A 19,049-nucleotide genomic window follows, 5' to 3' on the forward strand; every position below is an offset into this window, starting at 1 on the left:
GTTTTTAAGAAGATGTTGAACAACTTGTTCAAAATGATATAGGGTCTCCTGCCTGGGCAGGGGGTTGGACTAGAAGACCTCCATGGTCCCTTCCAACTCTGTTACTGATGCTGTTAGAACTGACAGCATCAAAATCGTCTCTGTGTTTTGCTTTTCATCTCTTCTCTGGAGCTTTCCGATGCTTTACTTGGCTCTGCTCCAAAAGTATTGAGTAGACATTTTCATTCAATTTGCCCTCTCTGGCTGCAGCACTTCCTGACTGCCAGCAATCGACATGAACAATTGTATATTGCAAAGGATACAACAGGGAGCATCTTTTTCCTACCTACCAATGGCTCTGGAGACAGAAAGACTCCCGTTGACTCGCCATGCTCCAAACCAGACCACGCAGCCTCCAAGGGCCTCGATGCGTTTCTTCTCATCCTAAAATGGAAGACAATTCACCTGTTGGTTGAACTTCCTACTGCTGCAATGGAATGTACCTAACTACTTAGCACTTACAGTACACATATTACCTCAATTTTCACCCCAAAACATAAAAAAATATTCTATCTATATCTATCTATCCATAAAAAATACCCCTCCATTTTTATAATCCCGTAATCCCTTAATTCGGGGCAGAATCGGGATGACTAGATGGAGCTGTGCGTTTACTGGCTGGATGCCCTTCCTGATGCCACGCAGAGTTCACAGCAGATATTTTTTCTTTGCACCCTAGGAGAGAAACATCTGCCTCTACCTAGGATTGAACTCTCAACCTTCCAAGTGGGAGGCGAGCATCTTCACCACTAGGCCAGCATGCCATAATCTCTCTTTCCTTCTCCATCTCTCTTTCCAGGGGCTGCTGCTCTCTCTCTCTCTTTCTCCTCTCCCCTCTCTCCTCTCTATCTCTCCCCTCCCTCATCACTTTGCTCTAGGCTAGTGCTTCTTAACCTTGGCAACTTGAAGATGTCCGGACTTCAACTCCCAGAATGCTGGCTGGGGAATTCTGGGAGTTGAAGTCCAGACATCTTCAAGTCGCCATGGTTGAGAAACACTGCTCTAGGCAGTGGTGGGATGCAACCAGTTGAATAACCAGTTTGGTGAGCGCACGCATGCATATGCGCATAGCATTCAAAAACCACCCATTTTAAGCTTAAAAACTTACCTTCTATGTCAGCACCGGTGAGTAAAACAGCTGACGCACGGCAATCTGCTGTGCCGCGTGAACCAGCTGAGCTAAGACACAGGGAAATATAGGACAGGAAAGAGCAGGGCCAACTGCTCACCAGAACTACCAGTTCACGTGAACCGGTCCGAACCGGCTGAATCCCCACCTCTGTCTCTAGGACTTGCCATAACATGGGAGCGTTTGGGGGAAAGTTAGAGCAATAAAGGGGCGATTTGAACTATCAGCTAACTATGTTGCCTGTGTGCCTTGCCCCAGGTCATCACAACACCACTTAGCAAATTCAAAGACCCCTTCATGCACTGTGCTGCCGTCAGCCAAGTCCCCATTTTCTACGAGTGGTTTTGTAGTCCTACAGCCGACTCACCTCCCGGTCTGGTTTATGAGGCTTCATCAGTTCTACCGCCTGACCCCTTTTCACAAGCATGACTTGAGAGTCCCCCAGCCAGGCCACATACAACATGTTCCCTCGGATGAACGTCACAACGCCTGTGGTGCCGCATCGCAAACTCTATAAAGAGAAAACACAAACCGTCCTTTGGGCACACTTGAGAAAAAGAAACCTTAGATGAAATACTAAGATCAAATGCATCTGACGTAAGGAGCTACAAGATTCCAAGGGAGAAGCATGGAAGATATACCAAAAAGTCAATAAGAGTTGAAACTCTAAAAAGGGCAAGACATGATGGATAGATATAAAATACTTCCAAATAGCTGGCTATTTTACTAAGAATTAGAAAAAAAGAAGTTAGAAATTGGGGAAATTGTTGTTGTGGCCTGCCAGCTACCAGCAGAACTGATGGCAGACTCGGACGATGAGGAGTTTGGGGAGGAACTTGGGACAGTTCTGGAATCTGGGGAAGGCTCTGATGGATGCTCTGTCGGACGTAGAGATAGAGCCAGGGCCGTCCGACATTTCTCAGCCACCAGAGAGGCAGCTGCCTTTGGAGGCTGAGATGAGTGAGAACAGCTGGGGCTTCTTCCAGATGCACATATACGCAGAGCTGTTAGGAGAGGAGAACAACGGAGGACAAGGAGTTGACTCGGGAAGCAAAGCACATGTGGACGCTGGATGGCTGTTCCCCGGCTGGGAAATAAATAGAAGGAAAGGGGAGTGGTTGTCGTAGGAGACAACAGTTCGTATTTCTGAAGATTTTGCTCATCGTGTTTCGTGCCACAGAGACGGTTTGCCGAAACTTAATTACGGCTGGGAGCCCACAGCCTTGCAATTATCGCAAGGGAACTGATAAGGTCTGTTACTACAGTTAACTCCTTGAAGGACTATTGCCTGGACTTTTCGGTGTACAAATGCCATTAATTCACAAGAGGTAAATCAAGAGGGGGTTTTCGTGACAAGGAGTCGGTTTCTTGTTTCTGCTAAGGCTGGGTCCGAACAATTATGTACACTGATTATAGAATAGAATACATTATAACCACTATGTATGCACAAATGTTAGAAGATTAGGATTATGTATATCTAAACAATATCACTATTATTATTACTGTGTGTAAAATATATTGACCCAGACAATACTTTGCCCACCAAGCAACTATGGATGTGAAAGAAAAAACTATTAAAAAAATATTTAAAAAAGAAAATGAAATCTTAGTTCGGCTCTTGTGACCCAGCCGACTAAGCCTAGTTGGAGAAACAGAACGTAAACCAGCTTCTTTGTGTTCCAGATAGTCCTCGACTTACAACAGTTCACTTAGTGACCATTCAAAATCACAACGGCGCCGAAAAAAAGTGACTCGGGGACCTTTCTTCACACTTACGATCGCTGTAGCATTCCCATGGACATGGGATCAAAATTCAGACGCTTGGCAAAGTGACTCATATTTATGATGGTTGCAGCATCCCGGGGTCATGGGTTCTCCTTATGCGATGTTCCAACAAGCAAAGTCAGTGGGGTGGCCAGATTCACTTAACAACTGGCTTCCTAGCTTAACAAGTGCAGTGATTCACTTAACAACCGCAGCAAGAAAGGTAAAAATGGAGCAAAACTTCACTTAACAAGCATCTTGCTTGTTCTGATCTAGGATTCCCAAGATCATGAAGCAGATTCCTCATCCTGATAAAACCTCTTTTATTTAGGTTAAAGGGAATTCCTCTGCAGCAAAGTCCCGGCCATCAGTCTTTCAAGAGTTTTCACAACCACAGACCTTTATCAGGCTTGGGGAGCTGCCAGGCCGATATCTTCTAAACTCCATGCTGTAGCAGCAATTCCTTGGCAAGAAGTCAGGAAGAGATCTTCACCCTAATGAATAGAACTAATTGTCTCCTGCAAACTCCACTCCCCTTTCGCTCCTCTTTATTCCCTCTGGGAGGGGCCATTCAGCGTCCACCTTTGGCTTTACTCCCGAGTCGGCCCTTGTTCCTTAGCTGTTCCCTTCTCCTGGCAACTCTGCACATGCGCACATTGGGAACAGGCTCTGGCCCCCTCTCTGCCTCTGGCACAGAGCCCTCATCAGAGCCTTCCCCAAACTCCAGGACTGGCCCATGTTCCTCCCCAACCTCCTCACTGTCTGAGTCTGCCACCAGCTCCACTGGCCGCTGGTGAGCCACAACATCGCTTAGCAACAGAAGTTTTGAGCTCCGTCATTGTAAGATGAGGACTACCTGTACAGATCCATATATTTTTGAAGCCGGCACGAGCAATAAAGAAGAGATTTTTTTTAACCAAGCTGTTTGAAGTAACTGACGTGCATTTCTGATTTGGAAACGCTCAATGCCTGGGGCAAAATCATTTTGAAAGCTATCCTAACACATGATTTAAGAAAAAAATGGAGAGCATCAGTGGCTATGTGCCAAATCAGTAAGTGTTAATATGAACCATTATTTTTATTCAACTTTTCTATTAAAGGAACAGACAGATAACCAGAAAAGTCTACCGGCTTTGCGGTGATCAAAGCCATCCAAAATAGTTTCTGCTCCAGGCAAAAATAAAGCTTTAGGGATTGTCTCAGAACAGGAAATATTTCAGTCAATCAGTTCTAGAGCCACGTCAAGGCCAGGGTGAGATCAGCTTCACCAAAGCAGAATTATATTATGGCTTTATATGCCCTTGCTCGAAATTCCAGGTAGGTAGGAAAATAAATGTTGGCAAAAATAAATTTTTCTTCGAAACAACAACAGGCAGTGGGATAATGGGTTCACTTAACAACCACCACAAGAAATGTCATAAAACCAGTGGTAGGCTGCTGCCGGTTCGGATGAACCGCTCCCGCCTGTCAAGGCATAAAAGTTGCCATGGTGAGGAAAGGGGGGAGCGCATTCCACGCATATTTTTGGCTAGAGTCAGTTCTCAGATTACAGCAGCAGGCTTGGGAGGGGTGCACCTCATCGGGGAATGTGATTTATGACACAGACTGAGGCGAGGAAAGGAACGGGGCTAAAGTTCAGCTATCATTCAAATGAGGCTCATATCTGACTGCAACAAGGTCTTACCTAATGGTGCTTCTAATAAATGACTAGTTTTCTTTTGAAACTTGGCTCGAGACTCATGAATCAATTAGGGCATCTTTTGGAAACCTGATACTGCCCACTTGCCATGCCATACCTATTTAGCCTTGTTTTTGATGCCGCGTGCGAGCGGGTAAAGCGCATGCACGGAAGGCTGCACACATTAGCGGACTGTGCGCGCTCTCTCTCACAACCAGCAAACCAGTTGTTAAGGTAAGTGCGGCCCACCTCTGCATAAAACGGGTCGGTCCCATGAGTGTTTCCAGTTATGAATCATGAACGTGTAATGGAAATTCCAGCCTCCATCATGGGTGATAAGTCGAGGACTACAGGACAGGTAGTCCTCGCCTTACGACATTTAATTTAGTGACTGTTCAAAGGTACAACAGCACTGAAAAACAGGGCCATTGTTTGCACTTCTAACCACTGCAGCATCCCCATGGTCATGTGATCAAAATGTGGTTGTTTGGCAACTCGTTCGTATTTATCCCAGGATCACGCGATCCCCTTTTTCGACCTTCTGACACGGAAAGTCAACGGGGAAGCCAGATTCATTGAATGAAAGTCTTACCAACTGAACAATCCCAGTGATTCCCTTAAGAAATGTGGCAAGAAAAGTCGTAAAAACGGGGCAAAGCTCACTTAAGAAATGTCACACTTAGCAACATACATTCTGGGCTCAATTGTGGTCGTAAGTCGAGGACTACCTGTACTATCTTCTATGAGAATGGCTCCAGGTAGGAAAGGAGAAGAGGAAAGGAGAGGAAGATAGGGAGGGATAGGAAGAGTAGGAGAGAGGGGAAGAAGAGGAGACGAATAGGGGAGAAGAAGGGGAAGAAGAAAAGGGAAAGGAGAGGAGGAAAGGAGAAAGTAGAGAAGGAGGGAGGGAGAAAAGGAAAGAAAAGCAGAGTTGTAGTAAAATAAAATTAAATAGGTGTATGGTATGGTAAGCAAAGCAATCCCGATTTATATATTTTAAGTTTGTTATATGGAAAATGTTTAAAAGTGTTTACACAATATGAATTAACAACTATGAGAATGTATACCTGTAAATGTACGTATGAAATTAAAAATAAAAACTCTTTTTACAAAAAAAGAATGGCTCTAGGTAAGGAATACAGTGGGTTATGTGATTAGGACTGCTGGTTTGGAGGTTAGCAAGCCCACGTTTCAAACCCGTATGCTGCTGCCTGGCGGGGTGAGCTCCTGTCATTCGCTCCAGCTCCTGGACGGACATGAAAAAATCCCCCATGGGCATTTCTTAGGCCACGGTGAAGTCAATGGCTAATCCTTTCAACCCAGAAGTGTCTTAAACCAGGGGTCCCTAACACCTGGGCCATGGCCTGCTCAGAAACGGGCTTCAAAAGTGGTAGGTCAGTGTGTGTTTGTGCATGCAGCTCCCCTTGCACAAATGGTGGGTGAGTGTATGAGCGTGCAAAGCTCATTTGTGAGGACGGTGTGTGTGTGTGTGTGTGTGTGTGTGTGTGTGTGTGCCTGCCACTTGCGCAAATAGAGCTAGGCGCATGTGCTCTGGCCCACCGCTCATGAGGAACACTCTCCGCTCCTCCCCCATTAAGAAAGATAAAAGGTTCCCCTTGCACATGTGTGCTAGTTGTTCCCGACTCTAGGGTGCTCATCTCTGTTTCAAAGCCAAAGAGCCAGCGCTGTCCGAAGACGTCTCCATGGTCTCATGGCCGGCATGACTAAACCCCGAAGGTGCACAGAACGCTGTTCCTTTCCCACCAAAGGTGGCTCCTATTTTTCTACTTTATTTATCATTTATTTATTTCTTTGGATTTATAAACCGCCCCCTCTCCCAAAAAGGGACTCGGGGCGGTGCACTTGCATTTACCACCTGCTTTTAAACTGCTAGGATGGCAGAAGCTGGGACAAGTAACGGGAGCTCACTCCTTTATGTGGTGCTAGGGATTCGAACAGCCAGACTGCCGACCTTTCTGATCGACAAGCTCAGTGTCTAAGGCACTGAGCCACTACGTCCCACATGGTGTGTCCCCCTTCCCCCGTTGCTGGTTCGCAAATCCTGAAAAGTTGGGGAACCCTGCTTTAAACAGTGCCTCTAAGAACGGAATGGGGGTTCTAGATCAGGTGTGTCAAACTCATGGGGGGGGGGACGCATGGGCCAGATGCATCACATGTTGGCCACGTCCACCTCCGATTTAATGAAAGAGGGGGAAAGTTGTGATACATCATGTGACGACGTGTCGTCTCGAGTTTGAGACCCCTGTTCTAGATTCAATCTGGTCGTAAACTGGATCTGTCTCAGAAGTCCTGTCCTCTCGCTCCATCGGAGAATTCCGCTCACCTCTCTGGCTGCCTTCTGCACAAAACGTTCATCCGTCACCTGGAAGGCTTTGCAGAGGGCTTCAGCGGGGTCGTGCTGGAACGCTTCTTGGTGAACCAAATTCACATGCAGGTGAATGGAGGCATAGATGGCAGCGTCCACTCCTCCGTGGCCGTCAAAGACGGCAAAATAGGCCTGCTCCCCTTGATCCTGCCAATCGAAAGAGGAGCAAATCAAAACAGAGAACAAACCGAGGGCCAGCAGCTTCAGCCAACAGGTTATCTGGTCGCCACGATGTAAAAAAGATGAGACTCTAGAAAGAGTGCAGAGAAGAGCAACAAAGATGATTAGGGGCCTGGAGTCTAAAACATATGAAGAACGGTTGCAGGAACTGGGTATGTTTAGCTTAAGAGAAAGAAGGACTAGGGGAGACATGATAGCATTATTCCAATATCTCAGAGGTTGCCACAAAGAAGAGGGAGTCAAACTATTCTCCAAAGCACCTGAGGGTAGAACAAGAAGCAATGGGTGGAAACTAATCAAGGAGAGAAGCAATTTAGAACTGAGGAGAAACTTCCTGACAGTGAGAACAATGAATCAGCGGAACAGAAGTTGCCTCCAGAAGTTGTGAATGCCCCAACACTGGAAGTCTTTAAGAAGATGTTGGATAGCTATTTGTCTGAAACGGTATAGGGTTTCCTGCCTAGGCAGGGGGTTGGACTAGAAGACCTCCAAGGTCCCTTCCAACTCTACTATTGTATTGTATTGTATTGTATTATGCAAGGGGCCTTTAAATTATTGTGGCCTGCCAGCGGCTAGCAGATCTGGCAGCAGAGTCGGACAGTGAGGAGGTTGGGGAGGAAGATGGGCCAGTCCTGGAGTCTGGGGAAGGCTTGGATGAGGGCTCTGTGTCGGAGGCAGAGAGGGGGCCAGGGCCGTATGCCAGTTATCAGCTGCCTTCAGAGTCAGGCATCAGTGAGGCAGACGAACAGCTGGAGCCTGTTCCCATTGTGCGCATGAGCAGAGTTGCCAGATGAATACATTAATAAAAAGGGGTTAGGTCAGAACATAAAAGAAAAAATTAACTCAGGCTGGAACCGACTAAAAATCATGCACCAGTTAGTCATTCAGCTACTTAGATCTGGCCCACAGGACCGGCCCATGGTGCGTCTGCCCGTGAAAAAGGAGAGCCGCATGCAGCTCTCCCGAGCTCTGTTTTCGCTGGCATAGGGTTGCAGGAGGCCGTCGCAGCCAAAAACGGAGTTCTGGAGCCCGTTTTCACTGGCAGAGCACTCAGGCCACCTGTTGCAACCTTGGCTTCCCCAGCAGCACAAAGCGGAGTCCTCGTCCCGATAAACCCCTTTTATTGAATTGACCGTGAATTCCTCTCCAGCAAAGTCTTTCCTCTCCCACCGTCTTTCAAGATAGTTCACCATTACTGCCCTTTATCACGCTTGGAGAGTGGCCAGGCCCATATCTTTCGGACGCCGCAACACTTGGCAAGAATGCAGGAATGAACTAATGGCCTCCTGCAAACTCCACTCCCCTTTCGCTCCTCTTTTATTTCCTCTGGGAGGGGCCATTCACCGTCCACCTGTGGCCTTACTCCCAAGTCGACCCCTCTTCTTTAGCTGTTTCCTTCATCTGGCAACTCTGCGCATGCGCACACTGGGAACAGGCTCCAGCTGTTCCTCTGCCCCACTGATGTCTGACTCTGAAGGCAGCTGATAACTGCCAGATGGCCCTAGCCCCCTCTCTGCCTCCGACACAGAGCCCTCCTCAGAGCCATCCCCAGACTCCAGGACTGGCCCAGGTTCCTCCCCAACCTCCTCACTGTCGGACTCTGCTGCCAGCCCTGCTGGCCGCTGTTTGAGCCACACCACTACCACAGGCACCCATGATGTCACACAAGTGACATCGAGCTGGCCACACCCACCTCAGCCCCCCAGAGGACAAACACCATCCTGATGTGGCCCTCAATGGAATCGGGTTTGACACCCCTGATCTGCTACCTGCTGGCAGGTCTTCCTTTTTACCTCCAGGTTGAAAAGGGTGTTGAAGTCTGGAATGCAGACATGTTTGTCTTCCATCTTGCGTCGCATGTTCTTAATGGCATGGATGGATGTCTCATAGTACCGACACGACTTCATCTGGAGCGGGAAGTCCTTCACCCAAGCGCTGCAAATATTGTGAAGCTTGGTAAAGACGGTGCGGGCCAACCTCTCCGTCTCCACCTCTGTAAGAAAAGCCAATACCTTGATGAGAATGAAGAACTCCTTGTGGAAATCCAAAATAGTATAGAATAGAATAGAATAGAATAGGAATATTGAGTATAGTAGAGTAGAATATGAAATTGAATGGAATAGAGAAGAGAAAGAAAAGAATACCAATGAATAGAATAGAACAGAATAGAATAGAATAATAGAATAGGAATATTGAGTAGAGTAGAATAGAATTCTTTATTGGTCAAGTGTGATTGAACACACAAGGAATTTGTCTTTGGTGCAGATGCTCTCAGTGTACATAAGGAGAATAAAATACATTCATAAAGAAGAATAGAATAGAATAGAATAGAATAGAATAGAATAGAATAGAATTCTTTATTGGCTAAGTGTGATTGGACATAGAAGGAATTTGTCTGCAGTGCAGATGCTCTCAGTGTACATAAGAGAATAAAAAAATTCATCAAGAAGAATAGAATAGAATAGAACAGAATAGAATTCTTTATTGGCCAAGTGTGATTGGACACACAAGGAATTTGTCTTTGGTGCAGATGCTCTCAGTGTACGTAAAAAGACAAGATACATTCGTCAAGAATCCTAAGGTACAACACTTAATGACAGTCATAGGGTACAAATAAGCAATCAGGCAACAGTATCAATATAAATCATAAGGATACAATCCACAAAGTTACAGTCTTGCAGTCATAAGTGGGAGGACATGGGGGATAGGAACGATGAGGAGACTAATAGTAATAGTAATGCAGCCTTAATGTATAGTTTGACAGTGGGGAGGGAGTGATGGCATTCGGGGAAAAACTGTCCTTGTGTCTAGTTGTTCTGGTGTGCAGTTCCCTATAGCGTCGTTTTGAGGGTAGGAATCAAAACAATTTACGTCCAGGATGCAAGGTGTTTGTAAATATTTTCCCAGCCCTCTTTTTGACTCGTGCCATGTACAGGTCCTCAATGGAAGGCAGGTTGGCCGTAATTATTTTTTCTGCAGTTCTGATTATCCGTTGAAGTCTGTGTCTGTCTTGTTGGGTTCTAGAGGTGCAGATGACAGACTCAATGATTCCTCTGTAGAACTGGATCAGCAGCTCCTTGGGCAGTTTGGATATTACCATATTTTTCAGAGTATAAGAAGCACTTTTTTTCCCCTCAAAAAAAGAGGGTGAAAATCTGGGTGTGTCTTATACACTTAATACAGCATTTTTGGCCTCCCAAAACCCTGCCCCCTTCACCAAAATGGTCGTGCATAGCCTTTAGGAGGCTTCCAGAGTTCTCCTGGGGGCTGGAGAGGGGTAAAATGAGCAAAAAATGGGCCATTTTTTGCTCAATTCCCAGCCCCCAGGAGCATTCTATAAACCTCCTAAAGGCTATGCATGCCCTTTTTTTGACAAAAAATGGGCCCGTTTTTGGGAGGTCGGCAGAGTGCAAAAACTTTTGCCTCTTCAAAATCTTGGTGCGTCTTATACTCCAAAAAATACGGTATCTACCAGGAGTATTAAATCTTTTTCCTTTGATGTTTTCCTGAGAATGCTAGATGCAGGCAGTCTCCAAATTACCACCTTTCATTTAGTGACCGTTTAAAGTTTCAAAGGCACTGAAAAAAGTGACTTATGACTGTTTTTCACATTTGCAACCATTGCAGCATTCCCATCCCGTGATCAAAATTCAGACCCCTTGGCCACTGACTCCTATTTATGACGTGTCCTGGAGTCATGTCAACATGATTTTTTTGCAACTTTCTGACAAGCAAAGGGAAGGCCAGGTTCACTTAACAACCGTGTTACTAACTTAACAACTGTGGCAAGAAAGGTTGTAGAAGAGGGCGAATCTCACTTAACAACTGTCCCGCTTAGGAGTAGAAGTTTCAGGCTCCATTTCTGGGTCGTAAGTCGAGGACTTCCTGCATTAGCAGTGGGTCTTAGCCATTGCTATTGCAACCTTGTTTGAAATTGTTTAGGATCTCCTGTTTGAGCAGGGAGCTGGACTAGAAGACCTCCAAGGTCCGTTCCTGCTCTATTCGGATTGGTTTAAATGTTCTAAATCTCACCCAGAAACTGGTAGAAGGAAGAAATTGGAGATTTCTGAGAATTGGAAATTAAATATAAATCACCATCTTCTTTTAATGACCCTATAATCCCTTGTGGGGTAGAGTCTGGGCAACTGACAGTGAGAACAATTAATCAGTGGAACAGAAGTTGCCTCCAGAAGTTGTGAATGCCCCAACACTGGAAGTCTTTAAGAAGATGTTGGATAGCCATTTGTCTGAAACGGTATAGGGTTTCCTGCCTAGGCAGGGGGTTGGACTAGAAGACCTCCAAGGTCCCTTCCAACTCTACTATTGTATTGTATTGTATTATTGTAACTGAATAGAGCTGAGTATTTACTGGCCAAATGCCCTTCCTATCGCCAGTGTGGAGTTTTGTTCAGTAGATATATTCTCATTACTTTCTTCAGTGCCATTGTAATACTTCAAACAGTCAATAAATGAACTGTTGTAAGCCTAGGGCTTCCTGTACAGGTAGTCCTTAACGTATGGCCACAATTCAGCCCATAAATTTATGTTGCTAAGTGAAACATTTCTGACCATCAGAATGCTGTAACGGTTGTAAGTGTGAAAAACGGTCATAAGTCAGTTTTATCAGTGCCATTGTAACTTCAAACCATCACTAAATCTAAATTTCTAAATTTCATGGTTTGGTTTTAAGGTTCAAGTTTTAATTCTTATAAATTTGTACAGGGGATATTTAATTCAATTTTAGTTATGTAGATTATCGAGTGTATGGTTTTAAATTTGTACCTGTACACCGCCCCGAGTCCCTTCGGGGAGAGGGGGGTGGTCTAGAAGTTTAATAAATTAAATTAAATTAAATCATCATCATCATCATCATCATCTTTTAACGACCCCATAATCCCTTGAGGAGTGGATCTGGGCAACTGAGTGGAGCTGAGTTTTACTGGCCAGACGCCCTTCCTGTTGCCAGCGCGGAGTTTTGTTTCAGCTGATATATTCTCATCGGGCCCAGAGAGAGAAATATCTGCCTTTACCTAGGATCGAACTCACAGCCTCGGGATTGTTCAGCAAGAGCTCCAGCTCTAGGCTACCGCACCAAATATTCCAAAATAAATAGGGTGAGAATATTCCCTTCTGGTAAAACTTTGGTTAGAGTAAAATTTCCACCAAGCTGATTGGATCCGCTGATAATGGCACCTGTGCAAACTCATTCATTCACTTGTACAAAAATAATTTCTCACCTACCAAAACGAGCAGTTTAGTGTGAATGAGTCACTACGTTTTTTGCATGAAATTACAAAGACTGGCACTTCCTCTAGACATTTGAAACGGCTTAGTTTTAGCATTGCAGGCTAGCCTCTACTTACGACCATTTGTTTCCCGATTGTTCGACGTTACAACGGCACTTTGAAAAAAAGAAGACCTTTTTTCATACTTACGACAACTGACTCATTTATAACAGTTGCAGCGTCCCGGAGTCCTGCGATCCCCTTTTGTGACGTCCCAACGGGCCAAGTCAACGAGGAAGCCAGTTACACTTAACAACTGGGTTCCTAACTTAACAAGTGCCGTGCTTCACTTAACAACCGTGGCAAGAAAGGTTTTAAAAATGGCGCAAAATTCACTTAAGAACCATTTCGCTTAACAACAGAAGTTTTGGGCTCTGTTGTCATTGTAAGACGAGGACACTCTATTCAGATCAATATATTTTTGAAGCCAGCACGAACAATAAAGATATTTTTTACCAACCAGATGACTAACTTATCAACTGTGGTGACTCACTTAATAACTGTGGCAAGAAAGTTTGTAAAATGTCTCAAAGCTCACTTAACCAATGTCAACAATGGAAATTTTGAGCCCAACTGTGGTTAGTATGCCAAGGACTACACATAGAGAAATAAAATTCTTGTGTTGCCTTCTAGTGCCCCCAGGAAAGGCAGGACAAGAACAGATGGAAACTAATCAGGGAGAGAAGCAACCCAGAATTAAAGAGAGATTTCCTGACATTGAGAACAATTCACCAGTGGAACAGCTTGCCACCAGAAGTTGTGAATGCTCCAACACTGGAGGTTTTTAAGAAAATGTTGGACATCCATCTGTCTGAAATGGAATAGGATCTCCTGAAAGTGAGAGCAATCAACCCATGGAACAGAAGTTGCCTTCAGAAGTTGGGGGAGCTTCATCACTGGAGGCTTTCAAGAAGAGACTGGACTGCCATCTGTCAAAAACGGTTTAGGACCTTCTGCTTGGGAGGGGACAGGACTAGATGACTTCCAAGGCCCCTTCCAACTCTGTTTATCTGTTAAAGAGTTGAAGAGAGGAGAAAAGAAGTGGGAGCTTCATCACTGGAGGCTTTCAAGAAGAGACTGGACTGCCCTATGTCAGAAATGGTGTAGGGTCTCCTGCTTGGGTGGGTGGGTGGGCTGGACTAGATGACCTACAATACCCCTTCCAACTCTGCTTATCTGTTAAAGAGTTGAAGAGAGGAGAAAAGAAGTGGGAGCTTCATCACTGGAGGCTTTCAAGAAGAGACTGAACTGCCCTCTGTCAGAAATGGTGTAGGGTCTCCTGCATGGGTGGGTGGGTGGGCTGGACTAGATGACCTACAATACCCCTTCCAAATCTGTTTATCTGTTAAAGAGTTGAGGAGAGGAGAAGAGAGAAGAGAAGTTATGGAAACTCATCCTTTCCAGCTCTATTCTGATTCTGATTGAAAGGGAACAGAAATGTGCCTTTGTGCTGGAGGAGGAAGCCCTGTGCCCCAGCCGGAGAGAAAAACACTCCGTGAACACTGGCAAGGGCAGCCCCCCTGGGGAGGGCACACGCTGTGTGAGCATCATCAATAATTACTGGTTCACCTTTTTTTTTTTAAAGAGCCCTCTGCAGTTTATCCACCCCCTCGCAGCTGTAAATTACTCATCAATCCTTAATGCTGGAGTGCTGGCCTGGGGCTGAGTCAGCCGTCACCTCGTCTCAGCTACCACCAAGATCCTCCTTCCCCTCCTACTAAGGAAGTCTTAATTGAAGCAGAAGTCTCACTTGATCTCACAAGGATGCGCTGGGTTGGCCCCAAGAGGGGCTGCGTAAGAAATGACAGCTAGTCCGCAGTCCGTTGCATGCCGTGTCAGATCTGTAAGCCATCTTTTCTTTTTGGATTCCAGGCCTGCCCACACTTTCTTCTGTGGGAAACTGGGAGGGGGGAGTGTTATACGGAGTTGGGTGATGTGTAGCCATAACAACATTCTTTCTCAGAAAGTCAAGGTCACTTTTGTCCCTGCTCCTGGGTGGATGTGGATGGGAGGAATCTGTCTTCGGGGCAGTGAAGGATTGGTTCAAGGGATGGACGTGTGGGTGTTGGGGGTCTTGGGCTTTCGTTAGGGTGGGGGAAACCTGGAAGCTTTCAGATTTGGGTTTTCCCAGATGTGCCAACATGGCATCTCTAATAGAGTGGAACTTAGAGGAAACAGAAGCCTCGGAGTCTTATTCTGTGGGGGGTGGGTTTTTTTTTAAACCTTGGCACACCGTTTTCATATGTAAAAAAAAAAAACCCATCTTTTTCAGAAGTGCTTGTCATAAGTGGCAAAAAAGGAGACGCAAGGGCAAGGGCCGAGAACGGTTAGGTTTGTGGGGGTTCTTGATGCTCCTCTGAGTTTGGGGGTTTGCTTGTAGACATTTCATCACCCAGCCAGGTAACATCATCAGTATCAGAAGGGAATGGGGTTTGCTCCCTGTTTCTGTTCTGACCGAGGCTTCCCGAGAGCCTGAAGCAAACTCCTTGTCCCAACAAAAAAACCCAAACACTTTTATTATTTGACTGTGAATTCAGCTCATTCACATCCAGCAAATTCTTTCGAGGGAGGATTTACGGTCACAGACCTTCTCTGGCTTGGAGAGCTGCCAGGCCGAGATCTGCAGAACTTGGCAAGGAGTCTCGGAGAGTCACGAACCAATGAAGCGAACTAATTGCCTCCTGCAAACTCCACTCCCCTTTTGCTCCTCTTTTATTCCCTCTAGGAGGGGGCATTCATCGTCCACCCGTGGTCTTACTCCCAAGTCGACCCCTGTTCTTTAGCTCTTCCCTTCGTCTGGCAACTCTGTGCATGCGCACACTGGGAACAGGCTCCAGCTCTTCTTCTGCCTCACTGATGTCTGACTCTGAAGGCAGCTGATAACTGTCATACGGCCTTGGCCCCCTCTCTGCCTCCGACACAGAGCCTTCCTCAGAGCCTTCCCCAGACTCCAGGACTGGCCCAGGTTCCTCCCCAACCTCCTCACTGTCCGAATCTGCTGCCAGATCCACTGGTGGGCCACAACAGTTTCTTTACAACTGGCTTGCCCTGTCAGTGTTGACAGGGAGTGTTCTTGGTGATACTTTAGGCAGATGATAGATAGTAGATAGATAGATAGATAGATAGATAGATAGATAGATAGATAGATAGATAGATAGATAGATAGATAGATGATAGATAGATGATAGATAGATAGATAGATAGATAGATAGATAGATAGATAGATAGATAGATGATGGAAGAGATAACTAGCTAGCTAGATAGGTGGTTAGATTTGGTAGGTTGATTGATTGATTGATTGATTGATTGATTTTATAAGTAGGCAGGTTGATTGATTTGGCAGATAGGTAGATTGATAGATAAGATAGATAGATAGGCAGATAGATAGGCAGACAGATAGATTAGAGTGGGAGAGAGAGAGAGAAAGAGAGAGGGCCGTAACTCAATGAGTACTTGCATTGAGTTTGCAACTGCAGGAAGACTCATGGAGTAGAGCAACTGCTAACAACTCCCAGCATCCTCAACCGTTCCAAGGCAAGGATGGGAGTCGGAGAAATGCCAGCCATTCTTGGAGATTGTCAAACATTTATGCCGGTTTCACTGATCTCTATCTGAAATTAATGCGGGGTTTTCACAGCTGAATGAGAAAGGATCTCTTTCCTTCAACAAAACAAGAGCCGCCGTCTCCTTTGCTCAGCACTTCATTTATTTCATTTCATTTTTATTTTTGAAACTTTGGAACAAAAGCAGAGGGAAGGAAAGATGACAAACTGTTTTGCAGGCTGAACAATAAATAGGTTTGTCAGCATGTCCTAGAAATAGTTGCCTCTCCTCCTAACCAGCGTTTGGGGATCTTACTCAGCAGATACTCTGGAGTGAAAAACATACCTGGCCTTGAAGTGGGGGGTGTAAACTTTTCCTTCATGATATAAATGAAAAAAAAAAAAAAGGAAAACTACTTTGGCTTTTTATAAAGTTTCTTGTTTCCTGACACCGTAGCCACACACAATAAAAATCAAAATAGTAAGACCTTCATAAGGGTAAAGGTTCTCGCACATATGCGCTAGTCGTTCCTGACTCTAGTAGGCGGTGTTCATCTCCATTTCAAAGCCGAAGAGCCAGCTGTCCGAAGACGTCTCCGTGGTCATGTGGCCGGCATGACTCAACGCCGAAGGCGCACGGAACGCTGTGACCTTCCCACCAAAGGTGGTTCCTATTTTTCTACTTGCATTTTTTACCTGCTTTCGAACTGCTAGGTTGGCAGAAGCTGGGACAAGTCACGGGAGCTCCCTCCGTTACACGGCGCTCAGGATTCGAACCGCTGAACTGCCGACCTTTCTGATCGACAAACTCAGTGCCTTAGCCACTGAGCCACCTTTTAAACCTTTTAAACCTCCCAATTGGCTGCATCCAAAAGGGAAGTTGATTTTATCCAAGAAAAATAATTATTCTTAAGTCCATAAAACAAGCTGTGTAGGTAGTCCTCGACTTACCACCATAATTAAGCCCCATAATTTGTGTTAAGTGAGTTGCCCCCCCACCCCAATTTTACGACCTTTCTAGCCACAGTTGTTAAGCGAGTCATTGCAGTTATTCAGTTAGCGGCACGGTTGTTAAGTGAATCCGGCTTCCCCATTAACTTTGCTTGTCAGAAGGTCGCAAAAGGGGATCACGTCCCCCCCCCGGGACACTGGAACCGTCGTAAATATGAGCCAGTTGCCAAGCCTCTGAATTTTGATCACCTGATCTTAGGGATGCAGCAAAGGTCGTAAGTGTGAAAAATGGTCATAAGTCACTTACAGTGCTGCTGTAACTTTGAACGGTCCCTAAATGAACTGTTGTAAGTGGAGGACCACCTATAATGTCATTTTAAAAACTAAAAAAGAATAGGTGCCTCAAAACGGCCTTAGGGAACATTTGATATGTTAGTTGGGTTTTGTATTATGATAGCTTATTATGATATATAGGTAGTCCTCGACTTATAACAGTCAACTCCCAGAATTCCCTAGCAAAATTAGTTTTCCCCAGCCTTGGCAACTTTAAGATTTGTGGACTTCAACTCCCAGAATTCCCCAGCCAGCTTGGCTTTAAGATTGGTGGACTTCAATTTCCACAATTCCCCACCCAGCCTTGGCAACTTAAGATTTGTGGACTTCAATTCCCACAATTCCCCAGGCAGATTGGCTTTAAGATCTGTGGACTTCGATTCCCAGAATTCCCCACCCAGCTTGGCTTTAAGATCGGTGGACTTCAATTCCCAGAATTCCCCAGCCACCTTGGCTGGCTGGGGAATTCTGGGAGTTGAAGTCCATAGATCTTAAAGGGGCCAAGTTTAAGAAACAAACTCCTATGTGCCATGTATTTTCTCACTTACGTATGACCCCATCTGGACTGTCCTCGTGTTTGGGCAGGTAATGGTTGGAGAGGTCGCTCTGCAGGACTTCGTCCGCTGTTGCCCGGGCTAACGCCGCTGCCAGGAGGGAGGGGCAATTACTGGAAGACAAAGAAGAAACGAGAAAGGTTTGAAACCTGGGCGGGTAAAAAGCAAAGAGCCAAATGCAGAACAGGATCAGAGTGTCTAATATGAGATGGAAGCTACATATCTGAGAATTTCGAAGTGGTTAAAATGCAGTATTGCAGGCTAACTCTGTTCACACTGCCAGGAGTTCGATTCCCTCAATCTTGACCGGCCCAAGGTTGATTCATCCTTCGGTTGGTAAAATGAGGACCCAGATTGTTGGGGGCAAGAGGACGACTCTGTAAACTGCTTAGAGAGGACTGCAAAGCACCGTGAAGCTGTATATAAGTCTAAGTGCTATTGCTAGTGCAGGCTAACTCTGCCCATTGCCAGCAGTTCGATCCTGACCGACTCAAGGTTGACTCATCCTTCCGAGGTCAGTAAAATGAGGAGCCATATTGTTGGGGGAATAAACTAGACATACCTAATTCCAGCAACCGTTCTTTATATGTTTTAGCCTCCAGTCCTCTAATCATCTTAGTTGCTCTTCTCTGCACTCTTTCCAGAATCTCGATGTCTTTTTTGCAATATATTGACCAAAACTGGATGCAGTATTCCAGGTGTGGTCTTACTCAGGCTTTATAAAGCAGCACTAACTTCACGTGATCTTGATTCTATCCCTCTGTTAATGCAACCTAGAATTGCATTGGCTCTTTCGGCTGCTGCCGTAAACTGCTAGCTCCTATTTAAGTGATTGTCTACTAAGACTCCAAAATCCCTCTCACAGTTACTGGGCTTAGTCTAATCTCTACCTGTCCCAGGGGTGCTATCCACTTACTTTCCGTAGGGAAGGATAAAGGTTCCCCTCGCACATCTGTGCTAGTCGTTCCCGACTCTAGTAGGTGGTGCTCATCTCCGTTTCAAAGCCGAAGAGCCAGCACTGTCCGAAGACGTCTCCCTGGTCATGTGGCTGGCATGCCTCAACATCGAAGGCGCACGGAACGCTGTTCCCTTCCCACCAAAGGTGGTTCCTATTTTTCTACTTGCATTTTTTACGTGCTTTCCACTGCTAGGTTGGCAGAAGCTGGGACAAGTCACGGGAGCTCACTCCGTTACACAGCGCTAGGGAT

At 45.7% G+C, this 19,049-nt stretch overlaps 1 protein-coding gene across 1 annotated transcript in view; it reads right to left on the bottom strand.

Moving 5' to 3' along the window:
- Window positions 1-19,049, bottom strand: part of PPM1E (protein phosphatase, Mg2+/Mn2+ dependent 1E) — a 123,326-nt gene that overhangs the window by 4,692 nt on the left and 99,585 nt on the right. The window contains exons 2-6 of the mRNA XM_081945406.1: window positions 17,836-17,954; window positions 8,970-9,169; window positions 6,955-7,143; window positions 1,536-1,679; window positions 330-423 (exon numbers count right to left, since the gene is read on the bottom strand). Coding sequence (XP_081801532.1) covers window positions 330-423; window positions 1,536-1,679; window positions 6,955-7,143; window positions 8,970-9,169; window positions 17,836-17,954 — 746 coding nt within the window. The remainder of the gene's footprint in view (window positions 1-329; window positions 424-1,535; window positions 1,680-6,954; window positions 7,144-8,969; window positions 9,170-17,835; window positions 17,955-19,049) is intronic.

Source organism: Natrix helvetica, assembly GCF_964273705.1.
Source record: "Natrix helvetica genome assembly, chromosome: 2".
NCBI lineage: Eukaryota > Metazoa > Chordata > Lepidosauria > Squamata > Natricidae > Natrix > Natrix helvetica.